The sequence below is a fragment of the Heterocephalus glaber genome, unplaced genomic scaffold, assembly GCF_053883595.1.
Source record: "Heterocephalus glaber isolate CG9 unplaced genomic scaffold, H.glaber_assembly_v1.0 deba00001447, whole genome shotgun sequence".
NCBI lineage: Eukaryota > Metazoa > Chordata > Mammalia > Rodentia > Bathyergidae > Heterocephalus > Heterocephalus glaber.
The window spans coordinates 7,520,142-7,532,046 of record NW_028258299.1 but is presented as its reverse complement, the minus strand read 5'-3'; the positions used below and the strand labels follow the sequence as shown (position 1 = coordinate 7,532,046).

The 11,905-nt window shown below is 56.4% G+C and overlaps 1 protein-coding gene across 1 annotated transcript; it reads left to right on the top strand.

Annotated features, from left to right (window-relative positions):
* Window positions 1-3,975: 3,975 nt before the first annotated feature.
* On the top strand, window positions 3,976-10,357 carry Kiaa2013 (KIAA2013 ortholog). Its single transcript, XM_004863558.4, has 3 exons — window positions 3,976-5,140; window positions 7,322-8,175; window positions 9,630-10,357. The coding sequence occupies exons 1-3, from the start codon at window positions 4,105-4,107 to the stop codon at window positions 9,645-9,647; spliced, it is 1,908 nt and encodes a 635-aa protein (XP_004863615.1). The 5' UTR covers window positions 3,976-4,104; the 3' UTR covers window positions 9,648-10,357.
* The last annotated feature ends 1,548 nt before the right edge of the window (window positions 10,358-11,905 follow it).

Below are 11,905 nucleotides of genomic sequence, written 5' to 3'. Positions count from 1 at the left end.
GTCCTGCCGCCGCCGTCCTGCCTCCCTCTCTCAGACTGGGGCCTCCAGGCCGCTGGAGGAAGGAACGGGCCAGGGCCAGGCAGGGCCACGATCTCTACACCCCAGATTCTGCATGCGGGCCTCGTGTGCCCATCTCCGGCGCCAGAGTGCTCACCGGGAAAGCTGGGTTTGTGACAGCGGCTAGTTTTGGGGTCTGGCACCTGGGATGACTTCCGTTTTTGGAACACATAGGACACGCTGGGCGACAAGCCTGAAAGTCGCATTTTGGGATCTCATCAGGAGGGGTGAGGGTGGACAGGGACGTACACAGAGCCATGGATACCCCTGCTGAGGCCACTCCCTACCCCACCCCCAAGGGAACCACTTAATCTGCCTTTTGGTGCTAGGGAGGGAAAGCCAGGGACCCAGCCAGAAATGCTCTGGAGGGTTATCCCTGGGCCAGTGAGTGAATGAGGGCATGAATGAATGGGACATGTCAGAGCCTCTTCACAGATACCCAGAACCCAGCTACAATTCCAGGGGCTCCAGAGCAAGGGCTCTGGTCCAGATGTCAGCTGGGGCATCCCCCTCTGAGGGAAAGCTCCTCTGCCTGGGAGAGACTCAGACAGGGAGCAGAGCCTTTGGGCAGCCCCAACTCTAGAGCAGTGGTTGGTGCACCAGGGCCAGTCTCCCAGGTGGAGGAGAGAACATCCCCATCCCCATGCCAATAAGAACACACAGCAGTGCTGCTGCATCCACAGCCCACAGGATGGCAGGTGAAGAGGCAGGGTATATACTACAGGAGCGCCCCACTTGGCACAGGTGTGTTCCTAAACTAGCTGTGATGGGCCACACCTGGAATAACACTTCTCTGGGAGGCTGAGGCAGGGGGATTGCTGCAAATTCAAGCCTAGGCTATATAATGAGTTCAAGGCCAGCCTGGAATACATAGTGAGATCTTAAGTTGAATTTAAAAAAACAAAATAAAACACCAAAACCAAAAAGAAAGAAAGAAAAAATAGAAAATTACAGTCAAATGGTTACATTGATTATTTCTAGGTTGGTGGAATATATAATTTTTATATATAATTCTATATGTTTCATGTACATTGTCTCATAGTATTTATAGGTAATTTTCATCTTTTAAAAAAATGAATGTACATTACTAGTACAGTTCAAACAAAAGGAATGAGTTATTTCGAGAAGATGGAGACAGTCAGGGACCAGGAGGTAGCTAGCTGCAGAGTCCCTCTCACTGCACAGATGGGGCCCCAGGGACCTAGCAGAGAGCGGAGGTCACATGGCCAGCACAGGGAAGAGGCGTGAGCAGATTCTAAGGACCAGGGTCGGGAGCCACCACAGCTGAGACAGGACTTGGTCCCAGAGGCCACCGGATGTTTTGGATTCGAGAGGATGCAGACAGAGATGCCGAAGTTGGAAGAGGAAATGCAGGGATGGGAGAGGAGGATCCAGAGCCTGTGTTGGCTGGGTCTGTTTCCAGAGTGGTCTTCCCGTCATGGTCAAGTTAGGCAGTGCTGCCCCCCTCTGCAAAAGGAGGAAACTGGGGCTCAGAGAACTGAAACAATCTACCGGACGTCACACTGCTGATGCGGGACAACAATAGGGCAGCATCGGACCCAGCTCCAACTCCTGGTTTGCTAGAGTCCAGGGAGAACCTCCCTCCATGGTCAGGTACCATGGATAGAAAAAAATTCTTGGGCACTGGGACAAGGCCCATGTCCCCACAGTCCTGATAAATCAGGAGGAGAATTCATCTCGGAAGCTGCTACAGAAACGACTCACTCTGGCCAAGCCTGCCCTCCACCCCTTCAGTATCTGTCTCCTGTACCCATCAGCAAATTGCTGGAACTTGAACCTGGTCCAAGCTGCATCTGGGAGGGCCTGTCTCTTTAACCAGCAGTGGCTGCCGCCCGGATGTTTCCCCAAGTACGTGCAACACGTGCTGTTGCAGTTAAAGGGGCAGCACTAGGCTGTGCTGGGGAGGTGTGGAGTCTGCCAGCCCACAGGACAGTCCTCTCTTTTAGCCTCTTTGTCGGCTGGAGGAAGAGCCATGGCTTCCGAGGGATGGACACACTCTGCGCTGCCAGATGCACTGTCACTTTCCCAGCAGCACGTAGCCCCTTAATGGTAATAATATTATTATTATTCCCAAGATGTTCCCTTAAGTTAAAAAAATGTAGGATGCAAGCATATATAATATGCTATAATTTCTCTTTTTTTTTTTTTTTTTGAGGCAGGGTCTCTCTATGGAGCTCAGGCCAATCTTGAACTCACTATGTAGCCTAGGCTGGCCTTGAACTCACAACTATCCTCCTGCCTCAGCCTCCCAAGTGCTGGGATCACAGGTGTATGTTACCATGCCTGGTGTCACTATGTGTATTTTGTTTTTGGTTTTGTTTATTTGGTACCAGGGATCAAACTCAGGTCTTTGCCCTTGCAAGGCAGGCACAGTGCCACTGAGCTAAATCCCTGGCCCTCACTATGTATATTTTGATGATAATTTTTTTTTTTTTTTTTTTGGTGCCAGGGATCGAACTTGGGTCCTTCAGCTTGTGACGCAGGTGGCAGAACCACTGAGCTAAATCCCCGGCCTGATAATTTTTTTTTTTTGAGCAGTCTGTTTTGCTGTTTTGCCCAGGCTGGCCTGAGCTCAAGCGATCTTCCCACCTCAGCCTCCCAAGTACCTGAGACTATAGGTGGACACCATCATTCCCAGCTGACAATCTTTTTTTCTTGTACCGCTGATCGAACTCAAAACCTTGAGCTTTCCAGGCAGGTGGCGGAACCACTGAGCTAAATCCCCCGTCCTGATAATCTTTTTTAAAATAAAAGGTATCAGGGCTGGGAAATGTAGCTCAGTGGTAGAGTCCTTGCCTTTGAGGCGTATGATGCCTGAGTGCCTGGACTCCATCCCCAGCATCATGCCCACGCGCACACACAAACACACACACACACAATCCTAGCACACCCTCGCATCAGGCTCAGCCAGACAGGCATCTTCCAACAGGCACTGGCCCTCAACCTCTGCAAACATTTCAGTGTCTGCTCACAGCACACAAGAAGCCACCTTAAGTGGCCCTTTAATTTCCAACAACTGTGAAACCCTGTCTGGCTTTGGAATGTCCAGAAACCAAAGTGGAAACAGTTGCCCATTGTGTAGCCCTGTGCTCAAACAGAACTTTTTTGCCAAGATACAAAGCAAAAAAAAATTTTGTTTTTTTCAGACAGGGTCATGCTTTGTAGTGCAGGCTGGCCTTGAACTCACTATGTAGCCCAGCCTGGCCCCAAACTCACCGAGATCCTCCTGCCTCAGCCTACAGAGTACTGGGATTACAGGCACGTGCCACCACACAGAGTTAAAAAAATTTTTATGGCATTGATAATTTACGATTTAAAGACATCTTCAAAGTCTGAAGCTTTAATGTCCTATATTACTTAGTGAGACTCAGAGTTGATATCAAGAAGAGCAACTAACAGTCCTGGGCTGGATTTCTGTCTCCATCTCGTGTCCATGTGGCCAGACAGGCTTGGAAGAGTTATCAACAAAATATTTCCTAGGAAATCGTTTCCAGTGAGAATTTTTGTTCCAGTTTTTTTTTTTTTCCAACTAAGGATTATTTTTACAGAAACAGTAATTGTTTTAATTTTTTTTATTTTAGGGCTGTTGAATCCATCAGTAGCGAACGGGTCCCAACATGTGATCGGTTTGGCTGGCTTTGTGATTTTTTTTTTTAAGTGAATTGAATGCTTCAGAACTCCCCAGGTGCCGGCATGCCCTTGGACTTCACTATCTGGGACTCTACAGCGAGTGGTCCCGCCCCTCTGTGGCTCTGCCTCCTCCCGCCCCGCCCTCTGCCTCGGCCCTTCCCCCCTTTCTATCTGTCGCAAATCGCTCGGCTGTGGTTTACGGTCGGGGTCGTTTGACGGCAGGAGGGAAGTCGGGGCAGGAGGAAGTGGCACGGGAGACTGCAGAGGCGGCCGAGGCGGGCGTCGCGGTGGGAGTCGCAGTCTAGGCGCGGGAGTGAGGCGGGGGCGGCCGGGCGGGTGGGCTGGGCGGCAGGCCCCGCGGCCGCCCCCGCGCCGTCGCCCGCGCCCACCGGCCCGATGTGGCTGCAGCAGCGGCTGAAGGGGCTGCCGGGACTGCTGTCGAGCAGCTGGGCCCGCCGCCTCCTTGGTCTGCTCGGACTCGTGCTGCTGCTGCTTTGGTTCGCGGGCTCCGGGGCGCGGCGGGCGGCGGGCGGCCTGCATCTGCCGTCTTGGGCCCGCGGCGAGCCGGGCGCCGCCGAGCCCTCCGCCTGCCTGGAGGCGGCCACTCGCGCCTGGCGCGGCCTGCGGGAGCGGGGCGAGGCCGTTCCGCTGGGCCCCGGAGTGCCCGCCATGGTGGGCAACGGCTTCCTGGCGCTGGACGTGGCCGCCAACCGGCTGTGGGTGACCCCGGGGGAGCGGGAGCCCGCCGTGGCGCCGGACTTCGCTCCCTGGGTGCAGCTGCGCCCGCTGAACGTGCTGGCCGAGGCGGGCGAGGCGGTGCTGCTGCTGCGGGAGGGGCTGCTGCGCCGGGTGCGCTGCCTGCAGCTCGGGGCTCCGGGCCCCGGCCCTGCCGCCGCCGCAGGCGGGGGTCCTGCCTCTGTCTCCGGCCTCTCCGCCGGCGCCGGCCGCGACTGCGTCCTGTTGCAGGAGGACTTCCTGGCGCACCGGGGCCGACCCCACGTCTATCTGCAGCGCATCCAGCTCAACAACCCCACGGAGCGTGTGGCCGCGCTGCAGATTGTGGGCACCACTGCCGGCCCGCTCCCCAAGGCCTTCACTAGTACCCTGGAGAAGGTCGGAGACCATCAGTTCCTACTCTACTCCGGCCGATCCACCCTCTCTCCCGCGGGCCAAGTGCACCTGGTCGTGATAGCCGGCAAGAAGCTTGTGAACCGGCTCCAGGTGGCTCCCAGGTCGCAGCTGGACGAGACGGTGCTGTGGGTTGTGCACATCTCGGACCCCATGAGTCCCCAGGTGCTCAAAAGCAGAGCAGCCAAGGAGCTCAAGGTCCTCCAGGACTTGGCCCGGAAGGAAATGCTGGAGCTCTTGGAAATGCCAGCGGCTGAGCTGCTTCAGGACCACCAGCACCTCTGGGCTCAGCTCTTCAGCCCAGGTGAGGCCTGGCGAGTGCTTGGTACCTGGTACACACCCTGCATGAAAGGGTACACGGTCCACCTTCGAGATGTCCCTCTGAGGACTGCAGAGGTGACACTGAAGGCGTAAACTTGGGCATGGCGTTTGAGTGGGGGCTAAATCTGTGCTCAGCCACTTAGTAGCTGTGTGACCTTGGATTCCTGGTCTTAGCTTTCTGGGCCTGTATTTAACAGTGTCACCCACTTCAAAGGGCTTTTATGAGATTTAAATGAAAAACTGAGTGTGAAGGTTGGGCCTTGTTATTTGTGCTTGAGGGTGAGGCCTGATTTTAGTAGGTGGCACTTTTTAGGGTCATTTCCTAAAGGGTGGATCAGCAGGGGCACTGCAGACCTCCGCTGGACCCAAGGTCTGCCTGGGCCAGGTCTGGGCTTCTCGGCCCAGCCCTTGGGCATGGAGAGCCCTCTCAGCAATTGGACTGGTCCCGCCAAATGAAAACTTCTCCCCTTGGCTGTTGAAGAGAATCCTGCCAGCAGTGAGGATTTCAGTTGTCTGGACCCATGTTTGGTTTTTAGTTGTTTGGACTCAAGTTTGGTTGCTCAAAGAGAGTGTAGTTAAGGCCCGGGATTTAGCTTAGTGGTTCCACCACCTGCCTCGAAAGCACAAGGACCTGAGTTCGATCCCCGGTACCAAAAAAAAAGAAAAGAGAGTGTAGTTCATTCAAATATTTATTGACTGCTGCTGGCTGGGGCTGGGAAACAAGTGAAACAAAATGGAGTTCCTGGTTCCTGATTCCTGGTTAAGTCAGGTTAACAGGCAGGTAGACATCAGAAAAGTGAGATTTAAGACAGCTTTAAGAATGAGTTAAAGGGCCGAGGATTTAGCTCAGTGGTTCCAGTGCCTGGCTCACAAGTGAAAGGTCCCGAGTTTGATCCCTGGTACCAAAAAAAAAAAAGTTAAAAATGAGGGTCAGTGGAGTGGAAATGGGAGTGTGTGTATTGGAGGGCTTAGCTTAGGTCCGTCTTTGGGGGCTCTCTGAGGAGGAGACCCTAGCTGAGGAGAATATCAGGCAGTCCAGTGGCAGGGAGGAGGCTGGGCAGGCTGGAGACCGCCCTGGAGCAGGAACTGGATCTCCTGTGGCCGGCAGGTGCTAATCAAGGAGAGGGTGGCTGTCCATGAAGGCCTTGGTGAAGACTAAGTTTTCTTCCTAGAGGAATGGGAAGCAGGCAGAGATGTGTCTTATCACATTTGTGTGTGTTGTTTTTTTTTTTTTTTGGTACCGGGGATCGAACTTGGGACTTTGCACTTGTGAGGTAGGTGTCGGAACCACTGAGCTAAATCCCCGGCCCTTGATCACATTTGAAGAGCTCCCTGCTCCGTGCACTGAATCTGCATGGAGAGCAGGTGAGAGGTTTTTGCAAGAGGGGAAGGTAGCTGGGACCAAGGTTGTGACTGGACAGGGACAGAAGTGGGTGGGTCCCAATGCTTTTGGAGGTGCAGCCCCCGGGGCAGGCGAGGGCTGTGGGAGTGAGGGTTTGGGGCTTGCTCGGTTCCTGGGAGACGCATTAGACAAGGCTTGGTTGGGGACTGACAGTCCACGCCCTGTCGGCTTCAGGTTACCTGTCCCGTGTCCAGCTGGAGACACCCAGGGGACCGATAGCTGTCTGAGTTCCGAGTTCATTCCGATTTGGGGGATGTCTCTGCGACACCCCAAGTATGTGTATGCGTCAACCCAAACTGTTACAAAATTGGGAGATGTCATTTAAAGCCACAGGACTAGTTGGAGGGATGGAGAAATGGCCAAGACTGGCCAGGCATGGACGGCATGCCTGGCACGAGGGCCCTGAACATCCAGTTGGGGCCAAGTCATGGCTAAATGTGTGGTGTCACAGATTTCTTTTCTTCTTTTTTTTTGTACTGGGAATCGAACTCAGGACCTTGCACTTACAAGGCAGGTGTGGTACCACTGAGCTAAGTCCCCGGCCCTCCTATTTGGTTTTTTGAGACCAGGTCTTGCTATGTACCTCAGGCTGGCCTCAAATGCTTGGCAGTCCTCCTGCCTCAGTCTCCTTAGTGCTGGGATCACAAGCTTGCACCACCACGCCCAGCTGGGACCTACTTCACTCCTCTGCCCCCATCCTTGTTCCCTTCCTCTGCCCCTGCTGGGCCCTCCTAACACGAAGCCCTGTGTGTGGTGTTCCAGGGGTGGAAATGAAGAAGATCACAGATGCCCACACACCGTCCGGCCTGACCGTGAACCTGACGCTGTACTACATGCTGTCCTGCTCGCCAGCCCCACTGCTCAGCCCTTCCCTGAGCCGCCGGGAGCGAGAGCAGATGGAGGCAACGCTCAGCTATGAAGACCACTGCTTCAGCGGCCACGCCACCATGCATGCCGAGAACCTGTGGCCTGGCCAGCTGGGCTCAGTGCAGCAGATCCTGCAGCTCTCTGACCTGTGGAGGCTGACACTCCAGAAGCGCGGCTGCAAGGGGCTGGTGAAGGCGGGCGCACCGGGCATCCTGCAGGGCATGGTGCTCAGCTTCGGGGGGCTACAGTTCACCGAGAACCACCTGCAGTTCCAGGCCGACCCAGACGTGCTGCACAACAGCTACGCACTGCACGGCATCCGCTACAAGAACGACCACCTCGACCTGGCCGTGCTGGCGGACGCCGAGGGCAGGCCCTACCTGCACCTGGCCGTGGAGGCCAGAGGGCAGCCCGGCAAAATCTACGCCTGCGAGGCAGGCTGCCTGCAGGAGCCTGTGGAGCTGACTGCGGCACCCGGCGGCCACATCTTCTCCATCATGGTGACGCAGCCCATCACCCCACTGCTCTACATCTCCACTGACCTCACGCACCTGCAGGACCTGCGGCACACACTGCACCTCAAGGCCATCCTGGCCCACGATGAGCACATGGCCCAGCAGGATCCCGGGCTGCCCTTCCTCTTCTGGTTCAGCGTGGCCTCCCTCATCACCCTCTTCCACCTCTTTCTCTTCAAGCTCATCTACAACGAGTACTGTGGGCCTGGAGCCAAGCCCCTCTTCAGGAGCAAGGTAGGCGGCCCCTATCCTGGGAGCCTGAGGTCTGCATCCACTCAGTCTTGGGGCAGCCGGGGGCAGCCTGGGCAGGAACAGGGTCCTAAGGCCATCCCTTGGCTCTCAGCCCCAGGGAGAGTAGCAAGTGTGGTCTGAGAGGCCGTCCAAGAGTGACTTTGAGCCGGGCATGGTGATGCACACCTGTCATCTCAGCACTCGGGAGGCTGAGGCAGGAAGGTTGCTGTGAGTTCGAGGCCAGCCTGGTCTACATAGCAAGACCCTGTCTCAAAACTTAAAAAAATAGGGGCCGGGGCTTTAGCTCAGTGGTTTCGCTGCCTGCTGCACAAGTGCAAGGACCTGAGTTCGATCCCCGGTACCAAAAAAAAAAAAAAAAAAGATTACCGACAGTCTAAGGGGGGGACTGGGGAATGGAGGACAGGTGCATCCGCTGCCTCCCACAGCAGGCCCTCTGCCTGCACAGAAGCAGCAGGCTCTGAGCAGGGCCTGTGCAGCACCTCGGAGGCCGGTCCCTCAGTGTGGCCTCTAGCCGGGTGGGCATCCAGGGCTGTGGGTAGCAGGTAGCATCCATTCCCTCCCATTTCCTGAACATCGTTACCCTCAAGAAGCTGCAGTTTTGAGCACAGCTGCTGCGGGATTGTCACTTGCTTAATCCTGGGGACTGCACAGGTGTCTCCGGGGAGGCTGTCCTCCGCCTGCCAGTGGCCTCCTGTGCCACCACTCAGGAGAGGCGGCAGCGGCGGGACTGGGAAGGAGCCACGCTTCCCCGCCCTCCTCTTGCCTGCTCCCTTCCACCCACATGCTGTTCCCTCTCTCCTCTCCCACCCCTCCTCTCCTGCCTCTTCCTTTCCCATCCTGGTGTCTGCCTTGTCACACCGTAGTGACACAGGGACATGGCTAGTAATGATAATAATGAGGCTGGGGCCGTGGCTCAGTGGCAGAGCACCTTGGGTGGGTTCAGTTCCTGGCACCAGTGCCTGAGTGGACACAGGTGAGCCCAGGCCCAGGCCCAGGCAGGAGAAGGGCCCTGTCCCACCCACAGAGCCTCTGTGGCCTGTGGGCCACAGCCAGGACTCGGAAGAGGAAGTGGGACCGACCCGCAGGAGAAGGAGGGAGGACAAACAGCCCCGAGCGCAGCTGGTCTTCCCTGGGTCGCATCCCCCCCCCAGCCGGAGTAGCAAGGGGGTCGTATGAGCCCCACAGGTTCCCTGCCGGTGTGCCCCCCGCCCCCCGTGCTCTGGTGCACGATCTCGGTTCCCCACACAGTCCAGGAACAGCCAAACTGGGGACTGACCCAAGCCCCTCACACATGCCGGAGCTGGGCCACCCTGGGTCGGCCCGAGCAGGTCCCCAGGCCACTAAGTCCACAGTAGCTGTGGCCTGGCCCAGGGCTGCAGGCCGGGTCTGGCCCGGGGTGGCAGCGGATGCTAATGTTTGTCTCCTTCGCTGCACAGGACGATCCCAGTGTCTGAGGGAGCCGGGCCCCTACCGGCAGCCACCATTTGCACAGACAGCACTGGGAGCCCCATTGCTGCGAGCGGGGTCCTGTGGAGCACCCACCCTTTGTGCCTTGTCGGGGACAGTGATGCCGAAGTGCTGGTGGGCGCCAGAGTTGGCTTTGGAAGGACGAGTGCTGTGTGGGGAGGAGCCTGGCCTGCCCGACAGAGTGAACAACTGATTGGGAAAATGCTTGAAATCGAACTCCCTCCTTCCACTCCCCCTTTCTCCTGTCCCAGGAAACAGCCCCTCTGTTTTTTTGTTTTTTTGGGTTTTTTTGGTGCTGGGGATCGAACTCAGGTCCTTGCGCTTGCACAGCAGGCGGCGAAACCCCTGAGCTAAATCCCCGGCCTCACAGCCCCTCCTGTAAAGACTCTCCTTTAGGAAATTTGTGTTCTTTTCCTCATTCAATGTGTTCTTTCATGAATAGATTTCTAATTTATTTTAGTTGGGATCTCGCAGTGAACGCTGGCAGAGATGCCCGGCCGTGGCGTGGCCTTGGGCACAGTGCCCGCTGTCACCTGGGTCTGCTCTGCCCGCTGATCCCTGTCCTGAGCCCGTGGGTGTCTGTGGTTTTGTACTCTCGGGCTTCGGGGTGTTTAACTTCTTAGTGGTTGATGATTGCTGGGTTTTGAAATACCAAAGCTTTTTTTCTTCTGTTTTTAAATAAAGATCTTTCAGGTTTCCCCGACTGGTCTGTGAGCGGTCAAAACCCCTGGGCGCATTTGTCCCATCTGACTCCGGGTCTGAAGTGGGACCCTCACCTCACTCTGGCCCTGGTGCTGACTCCTCTCCCGGGGCAACTCAAGCTGTGCCCCGGCCGCCTCCCTGCCCGGGGCTGCCAAGTGGCCGGGTGATGGCCTTGAGCATCCTGAGCCCCCTGCTATGGTACCTTCTCCCCCACCACCCTCAAAGGGCCTGGTTCTCTGGCCCCCAGGTTTTCTAACCATAGGGTAGTAGCAGGAAAAACCCTGAGTTGAGTTGAGTCAGGCATGGTGGTTTGTGCCAGTAGTCCGAGCACTCTGGGAGGCTGAGGCAGGAGGATCCTAAATTCCAGCCCAGCCTGAGCGACTTAGCGAGACCATCTGAAAAAGGGGAAGCGAAGAGTGGTGGCGCAGCACTGTGACCCCAGCTTTGGGAGGCTGAGGTAGGAAGAGCCTTTTGGATCCGAGGCCAACCTAGGCTACTTAGTTCAGATTCACCCTGAGCTACATGGCGAGACCCTGTCTCAAAAATCCAAACAATAATCATAAAAAATTTTAAAGCCAACAAATTGAAAAAGGGCTGGACTGTAGCTCAGTAGAAAGGCCCTGGGTTCAGACCCCAGCACCCCCCCACACACACCCCAGTCTGGGCCTTCTGCCGTATGTTCACATGTTCAGACCCCTGCCCTGGGTAGGGAGAAGGGGCCTCCGGTCCACCAAAGACCTGGAGAGGTGACGAGGTCCGCCGTGGGAGGCCTGCGCCTTGCAGCTCCGCTGCTGCCCTGGTTTCCAGGCAGTGTTTACACGGCTGACTCACCGGGAAGCCCGGGCCATGTGTCCGGAGCTCGGGTCACCCATAGCAGACAGAGCTGGGAGCAAATGGTGCATCGGGCTGCAGGATAAGCGGCCATGGTTCTCCGGAGGCTTCAGTCCCAGTCTCTCCCTCCTGCTAGTCCAGAACCCGGATGCGCCATGTTCTGTGGTTCCCTTGCCAGTCAGGGCGGGGGTACAGCTGGTGTCCTTTGCACTGTGCCCTGCCCTCCACTTGTCCCACTAAGCTGGAAGCTGCTAGGCAGCAGGAGCCGTGCTTTGTGACTCCCACTCACTGCTGAACTTGGAACTGGGTGCGTCATGAGCTCCTATGAATTGAAGTAATTTTGGTGCTGACCTTTAGCTGCTGGCACCAGGCCCAAGGGACAGACGTCCTAGTGGGTCAGGTTGACAGGAGGTGGGGCAGCTCCATGGGGAGGGGAGGAATTGATATCCTTATGAGGGCCTAGTATTACAGCTGAGCTAGGTAGAAATATTACAGGCAGATAGGGCCAGGTCCTAGCGAGGGTCAGGACAAAGGTGAAACCACCACAGTGGCAACCAGAGACACATCTGTGGGTGGCCAGGCCTCAGGATAAGGACAAGCTGACCACACCTGCATACTTCCTCCCAGGACAAACGCTGGGCCTAATGAAGCCTGCATAGACATCGGCCACCCCGGTGGGTGACCAGGACCTCTGGACCCACCACTTCCTGGG

Excerpts from the sequence above, each read along its gene's own strand:
- Kiaa2013 (XM_004863558.4), top strand. The coding sequence starts at position 4,105 with ATGTGGCTGCAGCAGCGGCTGAAGGGGCTGCCGGGACTGCTGTCGAGC. Across the intron at positions 5,141-7,321 it reads GGCTCAGCTCTTCAGCCCAG|GGGTGGAAATGAAGAAGATC; the intron begins GTGAGGCCTGGC and ends GTGGTGTTCCAG.